At 40.5% G+C, this 22,077-nt stretch overlaps 2 protein-coding genes across 4 annotated transcripts in view; one reads left to right on the forward strand and one right to left on the reverse strand.

Moving 5' to 3' along the window:
* Swt1 (SWT1 RNA endoribonuclease homolog) overlaps positions 1-13,032 on the forward strand; it is an 81,603-nt gene extending 68,571 nt beyond the window's left edge. Inside the window, exon 22 of the transcript XR_005873819.1 lies at positions 12,442-13,032. The gene's annotated coding sequence lies outside the window, so the exon portion shown is untranslated. The remainder of the gene's footprint in view (positions 1-12,441) is intronic.
* On the reverse strand, positions 1,533-21,645 carry LOC101824345 (influenza virus NS1A binding protein). 3 transcript variants are annotated; one of them, XM_005071266.4, is made up of 15 exons: positions 21,506-21,645; positions 15,983-16,207; positions 14,387-14,515; positions 13,796-13,965; positions 13,610-13,685; positions 11,191-11,364; positions 10,506-10,631; positions 9,045-9,152; positions 5,737-5,866; positions 5,306-5,530; positions 4,669-4,790; positions 4,446-4,572; positions 4,236-4,367; positions 3,899-4,072; positions 1,533-2,679 (listed from the first exon to the last, which is right to left on the reverse strand). In XM_005071266.4, exons 3-15 carry the CDS (start codon positions 14,495-14,497, stop codon positions 2,426-2,428), a joined length of 1,929 nt encoding a protein of 642 aa, XP_005071323.2. In that variant the 5' UTR covers positions 14,498-14,515; positions 15,983-16,207; positions 21,506-21,645; the 3' UTR covers positions 1,533-2,425. The 3 variants fall into 3 exon arrangements, with proteins under 3 accessions (XP_005071323.2, XP_040593626.1, XP_005071326.1); XM_040737692.1 differs by lacking the exons at positions 10,506-10,631; positions 11,191-11,364; positions 13,610-13,685; ... (2 more) ...; positions 15,983-16,207; positions 21,506-21,645 and adding an exon at positions 9,971-10,108; XM_005071269.4 differs by lacking the exons at positions 1,533-2,679; positions 3,899-4,072; positions 4,236-4,367; ... (3 more) ...; positions 5,737-5,866; positions 9,045-9,152 and adding an exon at positions 9,971-10,110.
* Positions 21,646-22,077: the final 432 nt, after the last annotated feature.

Here is a 22,077-nt window from a genome sequence, read left to right on the forward strand (position 1 = left end):
ATAAAATTTAAAAGGTATGGTGTCACTAGCATGGTGACATGCATTTAATCCCAGTACGCAGGCAGATCTCTTGAGTTTAAGACCAGCCTGGACTATATATATAGTAAGTTCGAAGCTAGCCAGAGATACTTTTTTTAAGAAAAATGGCATTGCAAGTAGTATTTTAAGATTGTCCCAGACCACATTATGATAAAGTAAACCTCTAATTTTTAATAAGTATGCAGGCAATGCCATTTTCTTCTTATCTGAAGAAAATAACTTTTAGAGATGAACAGATAGTTGTTGAGCACTATCTGTGGGTTGTTTTGGGGTAGGTTATTACTGCTTTTTTTTAAGAAAAAGGTTTTATTATGTATACAGTGTTCTGCCTGCATGTATCCTTGAATACCAGAGGGTACCAGATCTCATTATAGATGATTGTAAGTCACCATGTGGTGGCTGGGATTTGAACTCAGGACCTCTGGAAGAACAGTCAGTGCTCCTAACCACTGGAGCCATCTCCAGCTCCTATTGCTGCTGCTTTAGAAGCATGCTTTAAGTAACACATTTTTGTCACCAACAGTGAATTTAGGCAAACTTTCATATCCAGTATTGTCACACTATTTACCTGAAGCATATAACTTCTGCAATGAGAAGTGATTATTAAGATCTTCAAATTTTATTTCATGGCTGATCAGAATAGAGAGGTCTGTATTAGGTTTGGTGATATAGTTTGATTTATAAAAGGCAATGGAGATCAAAATAGCAAAGCAGCCATACTAGTTAGCTATAGAAGCCAGGCAGTGGTAGTACACACCTTTAATCCCAGCACTAGGGAGGTATAAAAGACAAAGATCTCATGTGGAGATTCATTCTCCTGCACATTGAGGGTAGGAAGGGAATGAAGTCTCTAGCCATGTTGAGAAGAGCATAGCAGTCTGAGTAAATCTGAGCAGTGAGTAGACTGATGATTACCCTTTGGTTTGAGGTAGAGGTAAGAGCTAGTGGCCAGCTGCTTTGCTTACCTGACCCTCAGCTTGAACCCTACATATCAGTCTCAGGTTTTTTATTTATGGTGCTATAATTAGGCCACATCAAATCTGCTAACCTGCCAAACTAGTTTAAAACCAAACCAGGAAAAGAATTACATAGCAGGTGAACTGAGTTTCTTTCTTGGTAGTTGTATGTCAGAGAAAGGAGGTGGCAAAAGACCAGCCAAACAGTTGAAGAAAATATACCCACATCACGCCATCCCTTACTTCAGATATTGCAAGTGAGTATTTTCCACTAATACTGTAAGCTCATCCTTACTAGGAGACACCCATATTGTAAGTAATGAATTGAGTAACAAGCAACATTTGGAGATTAATCCCACAGTGCAAGAATTTACTGCAAAGTACCTTTAATGTGTTTGCATATGCAGCAAGCATTAGGATTTGCTCATTTGGGTACCGTAAGTTAGGTGTGTAGTACTACACATCAGACACCAAGTCATCCCAACCAGTATTAATCCAGGTAAATAGAAAACTGAACAAAACAGTTCTGGAAAAGGATGCATTCACAAACCCAGTTTAATTTTTTTTCCAATCAAAGGCTTCCACTTACAATTGTTTTGTTAGTGATAAATAAAGACAGGTTAAACATCCTACTCTGAATCAGTCAAGTAACTCATCAAACCCAGGTTTGAATTATTACCATGTTACTGTTCAGCAACTCCATCCAAATAAACATTGATACTGCATTCTCAAATAGTAAGGAAAAGTACAGCTGCAGGAAATGTTTGAGTTTGCATTTTGAGCATTTAGAAGAAACCCCCTGCTGTATCTTTTCCAACTGCCACTCTGCTTTGATAACTCGAATCTGTCACATTTTATTTCAACAGACAAAGCACTCTGCTGAGAATATAAAAAGTTATAAAAATGTAATCATAAAAGACTAAATATTGGTAGGCATGTCAGCTTTCTTTTAATAAAAACAAAAATAGTCATTGTTATCTATTTAAATAAGTATCTTGTTATAGAGTGTTCCAGTTATTGAAAAAGGGCCCTTAAAAAACCCAACTGCCTACATTGAAACCCTACCCCTCTTGCCCCTTAAGACAACCAGAGGGAAGAGTCATTTAATGTGCAAATCGGCAAAACAAATGTGGAGGAGCAGGGACTTGAAATGATGTTCCCAATCAATTCATGGTTTATTCTTACAGTACCAACCTTCAAAAAGTAAATAACCAAAGACACCTTAAGAATACACAAACAGACCTTCATCTTTGCATTCCTTTCCAAACACAAAAAGTATGTACAGCATGTTTAATAATATGCAATATGCAAAAGCTTTGTGTTGCTGTTAGCAACATCTACCCCACCCACCCTCCTTATTCACAAGTGTACCTCTACTAAACACAATTACATCACTAAGCCTGTTAGTTTGGGGGGGGGTCTTAAATTTGTTAAAACTGGAAAATCTTCGTGTAAGGGCTCCACTCATTTGACTCGAGATTATAGACTTCCACCGTATTCAGAAATTCATTGCCATCAAATCCTCCCACTGCATAAATGGTGTTCCCTACAGTTGTGATCCCAGCATTGCTTCTTGGTGAAGTCATATTTCCCATCATCTTCCATTCATTTCTAGTTGGATCATACATCTCCACACAACTAATGGCATGAGAGCCATCAAAGCCACCACCTACAAACAGTTTTCCTAAAAAAGAAACAGGACTGTCAATCCAAAGAGGTTCAGAAAAACAAAACAAAAATAACAAACCCAGAATTTTTTAAAAGTTTTAATTAAATACCTCTGTAGGTACTTAACTTATTGACATGTAACGTCACCATTTAGGAAGCTAAACTGAGGACTACCAGTTTGAGGTCAGTCTGGGCTACAGTGAGATTTTGTCTTAAAAAAAAAAAAAAGACAAGGTCTATGTAATTGTGACGAGGATACTGTAAACCATAGCTCTAAGATGAGTTAAGTGGACAATAATCCATTCCTCAGAAACTTATGCAACTACAAGGGAGAAAAGGGCAGAAATGGAACCATCTTAAGTACTTTAAAGTTTCTATGCAAAGTAGAGATTTAATAGTTAAATATACTGTAACAAAAACTCAGCAATAAACCATGGGGGCGGACCACTAATTCTCAGATTCATTATTTTCTCTATCACTTAGCCAGCTTGCAAGTGTGTAGCTATAACAGGGTTCACAAAGGGTTGACGGTTCGGGGTCAGGAGAAGCTAACTACTATGTCAGCATACTTACTGCTCATTAGCCAAGCCACAAGGCTGGTAAGTAGTAAGAGTCAGCTTTGTTCCAAATGATGTTAACTTAATATATAAATAGACAGTAAAACAATCAATAAAGACTATGTGAAAGGACACTGTCTACAAAACAAAACTTGTTGTTTTGGAGAGATTTATTATGCTTTGAAATAAAATTCTTAAAATTACTATCCTTTAAAAACAAGTCAACTTGGCTGGAGGGATAGTTCAGCTGTTAAAGGCTAGGCTCACAACCAAAAATAAAAACAAGGCTGAGTTATGGATACAGCTCACAGAGGGAAATTTGGAACTCGGTTAAGAATACCCACCAAGAGATGGGTAAATGAATATATTTAAGGCACATGTCAGGTACTTAGGGGAAACATCCTTAATCCTTTTGTGTCACTAATTATGTGTAAATAGGGGTTCATGCTACAGAAACATGTGGAAGTCAGAGGGCAAATATGTAGAGCCAATTTTCTCCTTCCATGGGTTCTGGGGAATCCATCTCAGGGTTTTTGCCAATAATGCAGGTATTCAACCTGCTAAGCCACTTCACCAGTCCCTGCAATTTGTATATAACTATGTAAGTGACTTTTCTTGGAATTTTGGAACTAATGCTTGCCACCTCATACTATTTACCTCTCCAATCTGGATACTCACCATCAAGAACAGCAACTCCAGCTCCTCGCCTAGCCACATTCATGGGTGCAATTAAAGTCCAGGTGTTATTTTCAGGGTTATATCGTTCTACTGTGTTCAGACAATTCCAAGATTCTGCGCCTCCAATTATATACAAATAACCACCAAGTTCACAAACTGCAGACTGGTGTCTACCTATAAAAGACAAACCAGGATTATTACCAAAGCTCTCAAAACTGTAAATATGTACTATAATCTATTAATTCAAGGCCAGCCAGTTTGGTCTACACAAAGTTTCAAGCTAGCCAGAAATACATAGCAAAACCCTACCTCCCCCAAAACAAAACGACCAACTTACGAATGTTAAGAGGAGCACAGCTTGTCCATGACTTTGTTACAGGATCAAATACATCACAATTTTTCAGGCCTTTTTGACCATATGGATCGGAGCCACCAACAATGTACAATTTCCCATTCAGAGCACACACTCCTAGGACAATGAAGTACATGTTAATAACTTCATCACCAGGACTAAACACTGGCTGTCTCAGAAAAGAAGTGCTATTACCTGCATTACACCGGTTAGTTCTCAACTCTGGAACAGGGGTCCAGTCATCAATGCTTGGATCATACATTTCTCCACAACTTAGGTCATCTGAGTGTCCATTTGATCCACCTACCACATAGAGCTGTCCCTATATCAAAAGTTATGTCAAAAGTAATGAGAATTTCCCCTGGGAAGTTGTAAGAAAAAAGCTAAAAGGGTTGTTTTTACAACACACCATGCTTACCATTAGCACAGCCATTTGAAAGCGAGCTCTTGGTGTTCTCATGGGAGCAAGGAAGGACCAATGATCTGTATGTGGATCATAGCATTCAACTGTTCGAAGACATTCCTCTCTGTTATAGCCACCTGGTAAAAGAATCACAACAATTTGCTTAAAATGTGAACAGGAATCAGGATAGCTAGATTTCCCTCTAGAGGCAGTAAACGTTTTACTATGTCTCCCAGGCTGGTCTTAACAGTTGTGATCCTCTTATTTCATCTCCCAAGTGCTAAGATTAAAAACTATGTGTCACCAAGGCCCAACCAGGATGTTTTTCACTAAACATTCCTAATAGTCAAGGAGTAACATTATCTATGTGAGCAAACTGCTTACTCTGGCTTGAAAATTAGAGTTTATCTACTCAGTAGTTCAACATATGAGTGTACTAGGCCTGTGTTCAAGTCCTAACATACCACCCCCTATTTAATTTAAGACAGACACTGACCCCCCCTCTAGTCAAAGTTAGGCATATTCAATAGCAATGCTATTTCTGCCTTGAAATAAACAAAGCATATTGAGTCCTCTTGCCCCAAATCTGCATGCCACAAGTCAATATAAATGCTCATCTTCAGGCCTGTCACACGCATCATTCTGCTCTTACCTGCAGCTATGAGTTTGCCATTCATCTCTGCTGTCCCTAGCCCAGACCGTGCATACTGCATGGGAGACATGGGCTTTTCAAGGAGCTCATCTGGCTGCATCTCAAAACTTAAACTCTTGCTCAGTTTTGGAGTACTTGTTGGCGAGCTCTGTGGACTGTTCCGCCCATGGAGGAAAATGACACAGAATGTACCATCCAGCACAGCCAGGCATAAGTAAGTGTTATCTGTGAACACAAGAGCTCCGTGTTTACCATGGAACTATTAATACTTGAGGGTGGGTAGAGGGTTCTGAATTGTATTCCAGTCTCCAGATCAGAACTTTCTGCTATGGTTTTCCAGATGTCATGGCTCCTGAGTTTTTCCTTACTCAATCTCAAAGTGGTAAACTGACAACTATTCTTACAAATAGATAAACTGAAGACAAACTTACTTGAAGTCTTTTCTGAAGCAACGATTTTCCACTCATGCTTAGGACTTTGCATTGAAGCATTTGGAGAAGAGAGACATCCAGTGGAACTGCCACTTATCTGCTTATGGCCATTCTCACGGGGTGGCTTTTTCTGCAAAATCAAAAGGCAGCTACAGAAACCTAGCCAGAGAGCATCCCTGCTGTACCTTTGTTCCTGAGCTATTGTGCAACAATACACTGAGCACCTTCCGCCTACACAGCACAGTAAACTGAACACAAACCAACACTTTGCAGCTGACGGATTCCTGCCACACTTATACCACCACTTAAAAATGAAACAGCTACATCTACACAACTGGCTACTCAGAAAAAGATCAATTTAAACAATTCAAGAAACATGTTACAGACCAGAACGATATCTTAATGTGGGGGACAAGAAGGAGAAAAAAATATGTATCTTATCTGCTGTATGCACAAAACTGTCAACCTAAGCAAACTGTCTATAATGGCATCCTCTATACAATGCCAGCAAAGGTGAGCACAGAGTCTGCCAATCTCTCTGAAAGCATTTTACAGGGAAGAAGTGTCAATCATTAGAAGCGTGTTAAGTTTTAGGACTGCCTATTGATACTATAAAAACTAATGAAATAATACTAAAAGAACCATTCGCAAAATTGTAGAATAGGAACAGTAACAAATGATTCTTAAAGAATTCGTATATGAACGTTTGTAGATTGCTTTCAACTACCTCGGCTCCTGCCCACTTCAAAGAGAACATATCATAGAGAATTGTTGAGTGCTGGGTCTGGTGGTAATGCATATCAGTATCCCAGCCTGAACCACACAGTGATACTGAACCTTAAAATGTTTACCATGAAAAGAACTGGCACCACACATCAGTACCAGGTAAACTCTGCTCACCCATTTATTCTGGTACATTTTCTAAAGGAAACTTAAATTACTGGCAGAAACAAAAAGCAACAGAGAATAAGTAAAAGAAAAATATTCTGATTCTTAAAAATTATTACAAGATACATTAAAATGTCTACCTCAATCTGTGGAAAGGAGTTCTAGGCATCACTAAATAACAAATAGATGATGCTTATACTAAAGAGGCAATCTGAAACCACTCTTAACATATGAACCATAACTGCGAGAAAATGAACATGAACGTGAACACTGTACCACAAAAGACTACTGGTGTTATTTAACAAATAAGCCTCATATACAAGTCCTCATGACCTCTTACACAAACAGAATTCATCCATATCTTATCAAATCTTCCCAGAAGGTTTGAGCACCAATTCCACACTTTGTTTCTTAGGTAACTTTTACAGTTTTAGAAGATTCTAATTACATTCCTATTTTCCAGGCTTCTTAACCTGTTTTTCCTATTTCTGAAATCTATGGTCAGAATCCCACACATCTCATCATCTTCTGAAATCTTCCTAAACCACTTTTAAGAACCACCCTCAACCTCTGGATGTCTGTGTATGGGTTCCCGAATGTCTTTCAGTTATTAAGCCCTCATCGCCCTTGAAAACTTAAATTATTACCCGTAACAGTCTCCAAACTGCTCTCACAAGCTTTAATCTACCTTCTGTGTCTGACCATAAAAAAAAGCAAAGTCCAAGCCAACAGTTTGGAAAGTCAAAAAATACAAATCTGTTGGAATCATTTAGCCCAGAGACACACACAGAAACCTAATTAGAACCGACCACATCTCTAAACTTTCAAAATTAATTTTAATTTGCATATTTTGACCCCTCAGTACTCTTGTCATAATTCTTCTTGCTGTGCACGTAGCTCTGCCTGCCATATGCAAAGACCTTATGTTTGTTTGATTCTCAGCTCCACACAAAATAAGTAAAATTTAAAAAACCAAAACACACTTCTTGCCACCTACAGGAAAAAGAATCAGTTCTACATGCTTACTTTTCTAGTCTAGACTGCCAACTCCAAGAGCAGCACCTCTGCACAGATAATCTTCTAATCTACAAAGCCTCTAAATCCTAAGCCTGCTCTACATATTGCCCTCCATCTCACATCCACCACGGGCTCCCCCCCTTCAGGCCTTCTTAGGATAGATGTTCTTCTTAGACTGTTTGGTTTACGTTGGTAAGGTCCTATAACAGAAGCTACATAGGCTGTGCCCTCACATCAAGCCATTGACTGACATTCACTCTTCTGCCATTAGAAAGTCTACTTTAAAAGTCTTAATTTACAATGTTTACACTTAACAGAGAAAACAACCCCAGATGCTCTAAGTACAAAAACAAACATGGCTAACTCAAGTTCCCAAATTTTTTAGAAATACTACTACCACAAGATACCACAGACAGCTACCATCTTATAATATAAGCACACAAGTCAGTACACTACCACTGACACTTAAAGGAAACATTCTGTGATCTGAGTTTACTTTCCAGCATATCCTTCTACAATGCTGAGTTAAAGCCAAATAAAAAGAATGCACATTGCATGACTACTTTATAAAACTTCCAAACATAGGCAAAATATGTTTGTGTCTCAAGTTAGGACAGTGTCTCTCTTTGGATGGTGGTGACTAAAAAGTAGTAAGAAGAAACTTCCAGGGCACTAAACAGGCTCACTGACATTCACAATTTGTGGGGCTGCTGAAGTTCAGTGTTGGAAGGCATGAAGTATATGCAGGGTACTGGATTTAATCTCCAACACACAAAACAATAAAAGGTATTCTGTATTGTTAAAAAGGTATCTGAATTAAGTATGTGTTTAATAAAAGATTACAAAAGTAACTCAATCAGCACAATGAAACTATACTGTTTTAATACATTTTGTTCAAGAAAATATCCAGATCATATTGTAACACATTGTATAAACTTAACATTATAAATCATGATACCGTTTCTATTTCATGAGAGTTTAGTAATTAAAGAAATAGCCAAAATTTCTTTCACAGCCATCAACAATCTAACACTACTGTCATCTTTTTGAAACTGATCCTATTAGTCATGCAGGTTACAAATAACTTAAAAAAAAAATCTAACCAAAATAACAAAAACCTAATATAGTGCTTCATTTTTACTGTTCTTATTACTAGTTGTGAACTGTATTTTTAAAGAACAGGTGTAAATGGGGTCTGTCTAATTTGCTGAGTTAGCTTCTACTGGTGTGGCAAAAACGCTAGGAGCTCTAAAATATGCATGTTTTCACCCCCAAAAATGTCTCTGTCCAGTTAAAACAATGAAATTCGTCCACTTTCCTTTATTAAAGGAAAATTTAAGTATGCTATAAAATTCTCCAGTTAAATTTTAACCTGAGGTTACCTCAGACTGTGCAATGTGTACCTGCACAAACTGAATGTGGTCATCATCACTGCCAAACACCTCAGCCTGTCCATCTAGTGGGTTCCCATCAAGCAGCTTGTGATCAGCTGAGTAGTACAAGGTTTGAACCTGCAAAACAGCAACAGAACACCCATGTGGCTACTGTCACCATGGCTACTCGCTAGTATGCAGATTACAATCGCCTCAAGGTAACCTCCAGTGTGCTTCTTGACATCTTACTCTGGCAGGATCCCGAAGTAAAGAAAAACACATGTCATGGTGGTAAAAATGTAAAAAGCAAAACCAAAACAAAAAAACCAAAATGAAACAAAAAAAATCAAAATCAAATACAAAATCTTCTAATATTGGCTGGAGAGTCCTTGGCTTGATTGGCTTGAAAGAAATCTTCATTGTTTTCATAGCTTCTATTATAGGACATTAAGAAAAGAAAAGGCATAGTACAACATATATTCTTAAATATACATATTTACAATAAAACACTAAATAGTTTACACCTCTGAAGACAAATGGCATGGTTTGAATAAATGTACTTCTCTCCTGTTGGTATGTCAAGAAAACACATAAAGAAGAAACAAATGCAAGTTGCAATCTTCCTCCACAGATGCAAACACACGACCAATGCATCTGATTACCATGTGGGAAGTCACAGAATTTAAAGAGGACCTGCTAGCCTTTTTAGAATGCAGTAATGGGAGTGACTGAGGCCTAACAGAGGAGGTAAACTTCAGTGAGCATGGAGGGCTTCTGTGGAGTGTTAACTCAAAATTACTCCACTGCTCCAACCGACACATGGACCAGTCCCAACTTTTCCATCAAATTTTGTGTATTTTTAAAAAATAGTCCCAAGTTAATTGACTATATGTATGAACAACACCATTGAAAAATCACAAAGCTTTAGAGTAAGAACCCTGTAAAGGAGTAAACACCATTAAATCATCATCGTCCTCTGCCCACAGCGGACTTTTCTTAGGAGAAATGGGGCAGGACTGCTGCTTCTTTACGTGTCAATACACTCGAGGTTCTTCTCGGCTCTTCAGTCTTGGGGATCCTAGTTTTGTTAATAAACCTATGGGGAGATAAACCAATGGGGAGGAACAACCATTAGAAGCTTTACCTACTTGTCAAATTTAAAGCAAAAACCTGTGAAGAAAAATTAAGAATCTACAGAAAATGTCAGTACCACCTCCCATTTCTAAAGCAAGTTACATGCTACTTTAAGGAAAGTTTACAGCACATAATAAGCAAAGAAAAAAGGGAAAAAAAAAGAAAAGCAGAAAACCAAACTGAACAGTTCATTCAGCTCACCTGGACACCCCCCCTGTTTCTCAGCTTAGGGGTACCTATAGCAAAATTTAAATTCTTTAGGGTCATGGTTATAAAATAAAAGTGAAAGGGAATCCTTCATGTTATAGCAAAAATAATTTGTAAGAACTGTTGGATCCCATTTACTTTAAAACTAACCTCTTCCATGAGCTCTTCCAGGCTGTCTCCATTCTCCCAGATGCTACGCTGCACCCAGTTGATTACCTTTGTGTACAATTTGCCATTGCTGGGCAAGCAAACGTTATCTTCAAGCATTACCTCCAACTAGAATTACAAATAAATAAAACAAAAACCAGTGACATCCACATCAGCTTTGAAATTCTAGTCCTCAGCTTAATGCTCAGTTTCATAATAAATATTTTATTCCCAGGGCAGGGGAGTGGGGCTCATGAGCCCCACCACTAGCTGAGGAGCTACCAACAGTCGATGGTTTCTAGGGAGGGAGGTTTCTTGCAGGGTATAGCTCCTGGGGGCTCATCCTAATCCAGTGGATTGCCCCACACATCAGTAGCAGGCAGCACAAACAAGAGTTAAAATATATGAGAAGATATGGAGTTGAGTGTGGATCAGGGAGTGAATATGGTAAAAACATACTGTATGCTTTTTTTTAATTCTCAAAAATAACATTAAAAAGCTGCATTCCATAAAGTTCCTTTAATTTGCAACAAAATCAGTAAGCCTACATAAAAAGGAAATAAAACTGGAAGCAGAAACCCATTACACTAAGAGTAACAACCACTTCAACGTATCACTTATTCATCTGACAAATGCCAATCTCTATGACAAATGCCAATCTATATGACCCATCTGGTCTGCTCCTTACCTTTAGTCTTGGAAGCTTAAGAAATTCCTCCTCTTCTGAAATTTGTAACAAATGCTCCTGAATATAAGCATCAACCTTATTCAACAAACGGGAGTCTCCCATACAACTTGCAAAATTTCGGTAAGAGATGCAGCTAGTAACATCCATTCTAGATAGTAAATAATCTCCACAGACCTTGAAAAGAAATACAAGTGTGCCATTTGCATATACTTTATTGAATATTTAATGTAAATAACACGTGAAATACAAAGACAAGCCAGAAATCAAACCAAACAATGGGATAGCATTGAAGTTAACAATGGGACAGCACATGTACAAATTGTATCAGCTGGTATGGTGGTGCACAGATGCCTGGAATCTGGGGCACTTGCAAGGCTGACTCAGGAGAAATCTAAATTCAAACTCAGCCTGGCCTACAGTAACAAGATGTCTGAAAATAAAACCAAACAATGAAAAGCCACATCAAAACGTAACTTGTTAAACAGCACATGTAACAAGTGGAACTGTAGTACAGGTTTTGGAGGTTTTCAACAGTAGCAGTCAGGTAAGGTTTTCTGGAAGTGGGCTCTACAGCGCACATGGAATGTAGTAAAAGGGAAGGGAATTAAGAAGTAATTTTGGAAAAAGAACATCCGTATTAGGAAGAAGCTGCAATGTAAAACTACATGTGCATCATGGGACTTTTGTTAAAATTTACTCTGCAGGTATACATGAATGTATGTGTGGTGTGGGGCTTCATACATGGAGATCAGAAGACAACTTTGTGGAATAGATTGTCTGCTTTTACCTTTTGCATGGGTTAGAAATCAGGTCACCACTGCTTGACACAGCAAGCACCTTCACCTGTTGAGCCATCTTGCTGGCCTAATTATAGGATTTTTTTTTTAAAAAAGGTTAATTTATTTTCATTTTATGTGTATAGATGTTTTGCCTGCAGATATGTTTGCCTGCCACAAGAGGGCATTAAAACGTTTGGAACCAGGGTTACAGATGGTTATGAGCCATCTTGTGGGTGCTTAGAACTAACTGAACCTAAGTCCTCTGCAAAAGCAACAAGTGCTTTAGGCTTGTGGGCCATTTTGTCTGTCACAACTGTAACTCTTGTCTGTGTGACTATAAAGTAAAGATCATGTATCAAATCCACATAGCTGTTCTTCATAAAACTTTATTAAGAAAAAAAAGCCTAGCCCTTGAAGAGAATATGGTTTGCTGGTCCTTACTCATTGCTGCCTTCTCTGCTTCCAATTTCAGTGACTTGGGTGCTGAAGAGGTGGCTGACGTTACTTTCACCAGAGCTCCCACTCAGTGCTCTTCCAGTCGACCTGAGTTTGGTTTCCAGCACCCATATCAAGAGGTAGCTCACAACCACTAGTAACTAGCTCCTGGGCACTCAATGTTTTCTTCTGGTCTCTGCAGACACCTTCTCACTTGTGTGTAGAACCTACACACACACATATTAACCCATGCCATTAGATACGTTATACCGCTGTAATTCTATAAGATTTCTTTTGCATAGCTCTAGGGTGAATATCCAATATTGAAACTATGCCCAAGCCAGAGGTTCATGTCAAGATCAAGCCAACAGTTCTGCATAGTAACCTTACAGTACAAGTAATGCTATTTAACATAGTGTCAAAAATAAATATATCCACTGTAGAAGAGATAGAGCATTTTGTAGAACTTGATTTCCCAGTACTATGTCATCACCACAGAAAAACACAAGTATTTTAAATAAAAAAACTGAATGGAAAATGCCAGAAAAAACTGCCAGTCAAGAGACAGGTGATCCTTTTACATTACTAAAGCCCAGAGATCAAAACAGCATACTGGGTTGAAAGAGGAAGGCACAGAATTTCCAAATTCATTTTTTTTTTTGAGGGTTTCTCTGTGTAACAGCCCTAGCTGGTCTCAAACTCACTGAGATCCACCTGCCTCTGCCTCCCAAGTGCTGGGGTTAAAGGCATGTGCCACCACCACCCAGTCCAAATTTATTTGGGGGGGGGGGAGTGATTTCGAGACAGGGTTTTCCCGTGGCTTTGAAGACTGTCCTGGAATTAGCTCTTGTAGAATAGGCTGGTCTCAAACTTACAGAGATTCACCTGCCTCTGCCTCCTGAGTGTTGGGACTAAAGGTGTGTGGTACCACCACCTGTCCCCAGTCCAAATTCTTAATAAAATTTTTTATAGCTGGGTGGTGGTGGCGCACGCCTTTAATCCCAGCACTGGGGAGGCAGAGGCAGGCGGATCTCTGTGAGTTCAAGGCCGGGCTGGACCGACAGCCTCCAAAACAATACAGAGAAACCCTGTCTCATAAAAAAAAATTGTTATAGCCTAATAAAATGTTTCATGACAATTCCTCCATTCTAACCCCACAGAACACCCTTCCAGTCTACTACTGTCACAACTTAGAATACTCTTACCTGCTTTACTCGGTCCATTTTCAACTTCTTTGCTGCAGAATAAACATCTTTTACTAACTCCTTATCAGCTTTCAACCTATTTAAAAGAAAAAAAAAAGAATTTTTGTTTGTTTGTTATAATACCAAGGTTTTAAAATTCAGTTACTTGGTATTTTCTGACTCTCTGGTTCCCTTCAAGGTACTCACTGAGCAGTGTATGCATAGTTCAGCAAGACTTCAACAGCTTCCGGATTGAGATCATCCAACTTTACGTGAGAAACTCCATGAGGGTCACTGTCACTATTAAAGATTTCAAACAGATATGGGCTGCAGCAAGCCAGGACTGCCCTATGTGCCAGCATCTCATGGCCACAGACCTGAAATAATGAAAACTAAAATGAGAAGTCTTGTGAACGATGCGTTACTCTAGATAATTAACACACCAGGTCTCCCATTTCTAGTTAAAACAGTCATAAAAGAAAAAACAAAAGTCATCTCATAGCTGGAAAGATGTCTCAACAGTTAAGAGCATTGACCACGCTTCCCAAGGACCAGCACCCGCATGGTGGCCCACAACCATCTGTAACTCCACTACCTGGGAATCCTATGTTCTCTTCTCATCTCCATGGGCACTGTACACATGTGGTACAAAGACATACATGCAGGTAAAACACCCATACACGTAAAAGAAAAAAATTAATTCTCAAAAGAAACCTGTTTGGAGAGGAAAATCCAACTTATGTCTTTTATGATGTTTACCTTTCTAGTAACAAAAGGTAATAAACTGAGTTTACATACCTGAAGTCGAACATCACAGAACTGCCCACTTTTCCTTAGGGCATTTAATTTGGCAACAGAAGATTCAATAAAATTTTCATCTTCAAACATCAAATATCCATTGGGAATCATTTTTTCTTATAAATTTGGCTAAACAGAAAAATGAAAGCTAATTGTTTTACATATAAATAGTTTTTAAAAATTTTATTTTCAATCAGGGAAGCAAACAGGCAGGTAGAGCCCTGAGTTTGAGGTCAGTCTGGTCTACACACACATAGAGTTCAAGGCCAGCCAGGTTACACAGTGAGACTCTGTTTCAAAGAAGAGTGTGTGTGTTTGTGTGTTCAAACAGAAAACATCTTCATACCAAAATTCTGTCTTACCAACACACCAAAAAATTCACCACAGAATAACCTGCCTGAAACAACACTGATTCAGGGTGCTCATGTTTTGCCCAGACTCTGACTTCAACAGTTTAGAGGTGGTCATACAGCATTGGACATCTCAAAAACCATGCCTGATACACATTCCTTCTAAAGGAGGAAAATGAAATGCTGTCCAGCCCGAACCTATATAAGGGGTGGCTTTAGAGTACGTGTAGATTTTCTGGACTTCCCCGATGTCCTTCCTTTACTGTGATAAAAATGTTCATTTTTTGACACATCTCATACAGCCCAGTCTGGCCTTAAATTCAGAATGCAGTAGGGACTGGCTCTGAACTCCCCAATGCCCCCTTCCCTTACTAGAGGATGGGATTGCAGGCCATGTGCCCCTACTCCTGGCAAAATTAATGTTCTTTATGAAGACACCATTTCCCACATACAACACTGGAAATAGAACCTAGGTCTCATATATGCTAAGTAGGCACTTTCATGGAGGTACACCTTCAGCCTAACGATCTCAAAAATGTTTTTCAACTTAACTTACAAAACTAGTGGCAATATAAAAGTGGTAGAATGTCTTAAGGTCTCACTTTAAGGCAACTTAAAGGTCAAGGTAGTTTACAGAAAGGAAAACTAATGGATGAAAGAGAAAGGAAGAAATATTTATATTTTAATTTCAAAGAAATTTTTAAAAATGCTTTTCAGGTGCCTGCAAGATGCCTAAAAAGATTAAGGTGCTTACCACCAAGCCTAATGACTTAGAATTCAACCTCCAGAACCCACATGGAAAAAGGAAACTGACTCCCTTAACTTGTCTTCTGACCTCGATACTCTTCTCCCCCTACTACACACTCTCTCTCTCTCAGTCACTCGCATGTATTCACATACTATTATACATTTTTTAAATGTTTCTTAGTCAAATGATTAGGGACCACTCTGACCTTTTAATCATTAATAGATTGATTTTATACTCAGTACAATTTTTGGGAAATCTGTATCTTCAAAAATATATATTTAGTATTATATGTAGGGAAAGCATGCCCTAGCCCCAGTGTGTATAGAAGTCAGCGGCAACTTTGTTCAATCCATTCTTTCCTCCACATTTACCTGAGTTTCCAGGAAGCAAACTCAGGTTGCAGGCTTGTGCAGAAAAGTGCTTTTTCCCACAGAACCAGTTCATGACCACCCCCCCAACACACACAGTTAATGCTAGACATGCAGAATATTTACTTACCAACTATTACTGATGAGAAAAGTGTCACTGAGAACGCAAATGATCCAAAGACAAAGGAGTGTTGAAACAAAGCACTTCGTTAAGGTATGAAGAGAGGTGGTTGTGTGAAAGTAGATGTCTTAGGCTTTAATGGTGTTTCCAAAACTATCAGGCTTGAAAATGATGTAATCAAGTCCTTAAAAGCTATAGACATGAATTTCTTCTGTGATAATCATGCATCATAATCTGTAAAATAGCATATCTAAGTTAGATATTCATAATAAAATAATCAGTTTGCCATTCATCTGGGTAGAAAAATAGGTCATACAAAGTAAGTCAACCTTTGAGGTAAATGGCAAAAAATATTCACACTATATTGAAAAAAAATCACAAACCACAAACAATTCCTTTTCATTTAACATGCATATACTCAAAAGTGATTTTTTTTTTTTTTGGTTTTTCGAGACAGGGTTTCTCTGTGGCTTTGAAGGCTGTCCTGGAACTTGCTTGGTAGTCCAGGCTGGTCTCGAACTCACAGAGATCCACCTGCCTCTGCCTCCCGAGTGCTGGGATTAAAGGCGTGCGCCACCAACGCCCGGCCTCAAAAGTGATTTTTAAAAAATGCTTTCTCATTGTTCAAGAGGGATATGCTAGTCTGAGAAATATAAATATTAACTCTAAAAATCTTTACTATTAGATTCCAGTCAATATGCAAATAGGAGATGGCTGCTTTAGGATCCAGGAAACCACCTCTGGGCACCATTCCCAGACATACACACTGCTACAAGCCAGATACCCTGTTCCCCAAAATGCTTGGCATTTCACCCCTGCCTTTGTTTCAAGTTGCCTCTCTACCTAGAAAACCCTTAAGCCAACCAACCCCTGACAGATGAACTCTCCCTACCACAGAGCCTTTGCCAAGAGCTAGAAAGCAGTGTTCCCCAGACTTCATTCAGAACCTTCTCTGAAGATATGCATGATTGTCCAGAATTATCTCTTCTGTGCTCTGCTTCCAGGCAAACCCTCTGCCATGTTTGGTTTTTTGTTTGCTTGTGTTTGAGATAGGATTTCCTCTGTGTAGCCTTGGCTGTCCTGGAACTCAGAAATCCACTGCTTCTGACTCCCTAGCTCTGGAACTAAATGTGTGTGGTGCCGCCACCACCTGCTCTGCCGCCACCACCTGCTCTGCTTGCCTTGTTCATTTTTGACGATAGTCTGACTTGCATGAGACGGTCTTAAAAACAAAATCTACACACCAACTCTTATCACACCATCATATAATGTTGATTTGTTATTTACAATTTCTACCTTTTCTTATGAAACTAGTTTAAACAAAACAAATGTTCTCTGAAAACAGGTAATTCCATCCCCCATGTACACAGAGAACACACTGGAGATTTATAAACATTTTACATTTGAATCAATTTTACTTAGTATATGCCTGAAAACTTATCTTGACCTAATCAAGAATAAAAACGGCACTGTTTATTACTTTTTAAATTTAAGATTTTTGTCTTTTATTTTATATGTATGAGTATTTTGCCTGTATGTCTATACACCATGTGTGCAGTACCCTTGGGGGCCAGAAGGGGGCAGTGAATACTCTGAAACTAGAGTTACAGACAGTGTGATCTTGGATGCTAGGAATTGATCCTGGGGTCCTCTTGAAGAGTCAACTTCCAGACAGATGTTTATTATTTTGATAATTTGGATGTTCTAACTTAGGCTTATTGTGGGGGGAGGGCATTAAAATTACTATAGTCTTTAAAGAGAAAACCTTGTTTAGAATTTCTGGAGTCATTCTGGCATATGCACTTATACAGTATCATTTTGAATTTTGTGAAATAAGATCTTTTCATTTAGTACCTGACTTTCTGCCTATTAAGATCTTAACATAAGAGAAAGGCATGATAGCACAAAAGTCAGTCAATATTCCTAGCACTTGGGAGTAAAATGGGAGGATTAAGAGTTCAAAATCAGCTTGAGTTACATAGTGAGTTTAAAGGCTGGCCAAGGGCTACATGAGACTCAAGGAAAAAACAATATGAACTTTACTTTTATCATCATCTACCCATCATTATAACTCTGTTGATTAAGAGCTAGCCCACGTCCTAATGATGTTTAAATTAGTGCAAACTTGTTTTTGAAAGTTCATGTTCGACGGGCATTGGTGGCACAAGCCTTTAATCCCAGCAATAGGGAGGCAGAAGCAGGAGGATCTCTGAGTTCGAGACCAGCCTGGTCTACAAAGTGAGTTCAAGGAAAACTGCCAAAGCAATAGAGAAACCCTGTCTCGAAAAACCAAAAAAAAAAAAAAAAAAGAAGAAAGTTCATGTTCACCTTCAATAAGGTAAACTGGGGTGTATCAGATGCCTTCTGGACTCTATGGGCATCAGGCACCATTCATGTGGTAAGCATACATACATGCAAAACATCCACACATACAAAGTTTTTAAAAAAAAACTTACAGCAACCTCAAATTTCACATTTATTTTGCATATAAAATTCACATTAATGAATCACATTTTAAAATGGAAAGAAATTTTGCCATTCAAAAGCCAAACCAAGGCTAAAGCATCCCAAAGTCTTGTAATAATATAAAACTTTGTTTTGTAAAATACAGTTTGGACCAACCCATTTTAATGAGTGAAACCGGAGTCAAGGGGAATATATACTGCTAAAAATATTCCAGTTCTTTAGTGTGGACAGTAAAAAAAAAAAAAAAATGAAGATAGGGGACTTGCTTTTTACTTTTTACTATTCAAGAGTCACCACAGCCCAGATTAGCTTAATCCAGCAGGTTTTTACAGAGCTGTGAAAACAGCAGGCATAGCATTCCCCATCCTCCACTAAACAAAGGAAGCATCACATTTTCAAAACATTGCTAAGAGCTCAAGGTAAACCACAAATATTTAAGTTTAAAGGTAATTTTTTTAAAGGAATCAATTATGAAGTAATTTAAGAACTCTCGCCCCAGTACTGGATTAACCCTCATGGATATCAGGCAAGCACTTAACCACTGAGCTACAAAAATTTGGGACACTACACATCACAGACACAAACTGGAATGACATGCTTACAACAAAATGGAGTTAGCTCAATTCTGCAGCCTCAAACGATTCTGAGGCCAAATAAAGCACAGATAAGGCAGAGAAAACAGCTCACGCAAAGGGGAAGGGAAGGTATGACAGCACACACATTCCAGAAACCGAAGCTATTTTGATTTCAATAGGTGGTAGATTGCAGGATGCACATGGTACATGGTGAGAGAGAGGAAGTAGCCAACTTATTTTAAGGCTTAAACAGTGCTAAGTATGGACACCAGATGAAGAATTTAAGAAAGGGTATTTGAGAAGAGGTTCAGTGGGGGCATACCTGGGCAAAACATGGGCATAAGGCATTTAAATGAAGATTCAGTACACCCAAGCTGGCTTGGTCCTTAACTAAGACAGTGACTGAGGTGCCAGGCACGCCTTTAATCCCAGCACTCGGCAGGCAGAGGCAGGCGGATCTCTGTGAGTTCGAGGCCAGCCTGGTCTACAGAGTGAGTTCCAGGACAGCCTCCAAAACAATATAGAGAAACCCTGTCTCGAACCCCTCCCCCCCAAAAAAACCAGTGACTGAGTGAGGACTTAAGGCATTTTAGCATGGATGGTCTGCTAACAACACAAGTCATTTTTAGATAGTGCATGGAGAAAAACAGCAAGGAAAAAGAACCGACTTTGGGATGTTCTAATACTTAGGTAACTATTGGATATCCAGAGTAACATCAAAGTGTAAAGAATACTGTTGCAGGGTTAGAAACATTAACAAGGTAGTAACTTATATTTACAAGTAAAATCCCAGAAATCACTCCAAATAATACTTTAACACCAACAGAAGGTAGGAAGCTACTCAACCTGCAAGAACTCCTATCTGCAATATACCATCACACCGCTAAAAAGCGAAGAATTCTTTTGGTTGAGTCACATAAGTATTATTGGCCAAGATATTCAAAGAAACTTATTTGAAAAACCACATTCATATGACACCTATAGCATTCAAGCAAGAAAAGCAAAATTCCCATCATCTAAAAGCAAGAGGCCAACCCCCACTAATTTAAGCCTTACAGGAAGCTTGAAATGCTTTGTTTTTGGAAAGGACAAAGTTAGAAGACAATTGTAAATTAAGACAGGCTATAGGAATGGGAGCTATTAATTAATCGGAGATTTCTCATATTAAAATCAGAGGAAAGATACTGCAGACATCTCCGTAACAAAGTCATCAAAGTACAGAGGTTTAATATAATGCCTGCTGGTGGCATTAGAACATACTGGTTTCCAAAACTACCCAGTGAGTGTTTATATCCAGGCTTACAAACTACTCCTTTAACATTTTTAAGATGTAAGTTTTAGTAGGATTCAACCCGAAACTATTTTCTCATCTGTATTTTCCCTAAATCAACCACCGGTGTCAGAATTAAAGAAAATACGGTCATGGTACTAGATTTCCAGAACTATGGTGTATCAGCACAGCAGGAGACCGCATCAAAAACTCCCAAGAACTTGATGGTGTAGGGGTGTACTAACTTCCATTACTGACAACAGACATAAAACGAAACGTTCCTTTTTAGGACGACCTAATTATTTTTTTTATTGAAATGTCTGCCTTCCGAAACCATTTGTCTACGGCGTACTGAGGGAAAAGGCCAAGTTTTTTTTTTGGGGGGTGGTGGTGGTGATGGTGTCAGATTTCCTTAAGTTAAATCTTCACTTTGCCATTCCCCGATGTCTTCCTATCAGGAACCTACAACGAGGTTCTTCACAAAAAAAAAAAAAAAAAAAAAAGGTGAACGCACAGAAAGCATGCTCTCCATCTACTTCTTTCTGAGAGCATGGAGCCGGTGCCCGGGTGCGCAGGGACCCCGCGCTCAAGGCCTGGGGCGCGCTCTCGGCGGGCAGTGGCGCCCGCACACCCCCGGCCGCGATTGGCCGGCGGCGCAGTCACTCAGAGCTGACACGTCAGGGCAGCCGCTCCCTCGCTCCTCCCGCCTCCTTCTCCCCGCGCTTGGCAAGAAAAGCGGGCAACGTGGAGCTGGAACAAAGGACCCCGCGGTCCACGGCGACCGGGGACTCCGTGCCACCCCACACCAAGCCCCGGGAGCCGATGTGCTCTAAGGAGGCCGGTTTCACGTTCCCACACGCGGGCCGCGGGAAGTCTTAGCACGCAGAGTCCCGACCCGCAGCCCGGCCCCGCTACTGACAGCGGGAAACGATGCCCGCGGTCCGCGGTGGCCGCCGCTCTCTTCCGGCGGGTCATCCTTCCTAGCGGTCCGCTGGGCCAGGTCCCGGGTACCTCCGTCACCCTGCGCTGAAGCCTGACGGTTCCCGCCCCAGCGGAGGCAGGTCCGGGACCACCGCGCTCGGTCCACGCGGACCGGCAACTGCGCGAGCGGGAGCCCCGCGGGACTCGCTTCCCCCGGGAGAGCGGGACGCTCCGCACAACCACCATCTTCCCACCCCGCCCTCCCGCTTCCTCCCGCGGCGCCCGCGTACAGCGCGGTACCTGGGTCATCTCTGAAGAGATGGCGAAATTCATCTCCAGGGCTTCGACGGGCTGCAGGCGGAAGGCGCGGGAAGGGGCGCGGGGCGACCGGGCGGGAGGCTGCGGGCACAGGAAGGCCACCGGGGACTCGCGGGAACTCGCTCGCCGCCACCACGCGCCCAGCAGCTCCGAGCGACCGACCTCCACGCGCGTCCCGGACACACTGCCTCCGCCGCCGCGCGCGCTCGCGCCGCACTCCCTCGCACGTCACCACGTGCGCTGCCGCCAACGCCTCCCGGCCACTTCCGGCTCGGGTGCCTGGGCGAATGACAAGCGAGCTCCCGGGAAGATCACGCTCTGGAGCTCCGCCCCCGAGCAAAGCCCCGCCTATCTCCCCGCCCTCCTCTTTGGCTGCCCCCTCCTGCCTTTCCACCCGCTCAACTAGGTCAGCGCAAGGTGATCCCGGGGAGCTGGGCGGCGGTGGCCTCTCCTCGTGTTACCTATCGCGCGGTCCCTCCCGTGCCTCACACCCCTCGCTTCGCCCTCCTCCACTGACCAGGAACTGGTTCCCTCCTGCCTCCTTCACCTGCTCT

Source organism: Mesocricetus auratus, unplaced genomic scaffold, assembly GCF_017639785.1.
Source record: "Mesocricetus auratus isolate SY011 unplaced genomic scaffold, BCM_Maur_2.0 Super-Scaffold_100676, whole genome shotgun sequence".
NCBI classification, from domain to species: Eukaryota; Metazoa; Chordata; class Mammalia; order Rodentia; family Cricetidae; genus Mesocricetus; species Mesocricetus auratus.

Coding starts and splice junctions, on each gene's coding strand:
- LOC101824345 (XM_005071266.4), bottom strand. CDS start 14,497: ATGATTCCCAATGGATATTTGATGTTTGAAGATGAAAATTTTATTGAA. Junction 13,686..13,795: donor AACTATGCATACACTGCTCA/GTGAGTACCTTG, acceptor TCTTTTAAATAG/GTTGAAAGCTGATAAGGAGT. Junction 9,153..10,505: donor TGGAAGAGCTCATGGAAGAG/GTTAGTTTTAAA, acceptor GCTGTTTTGCAG/GTTCAAACCTTGTACTACTC.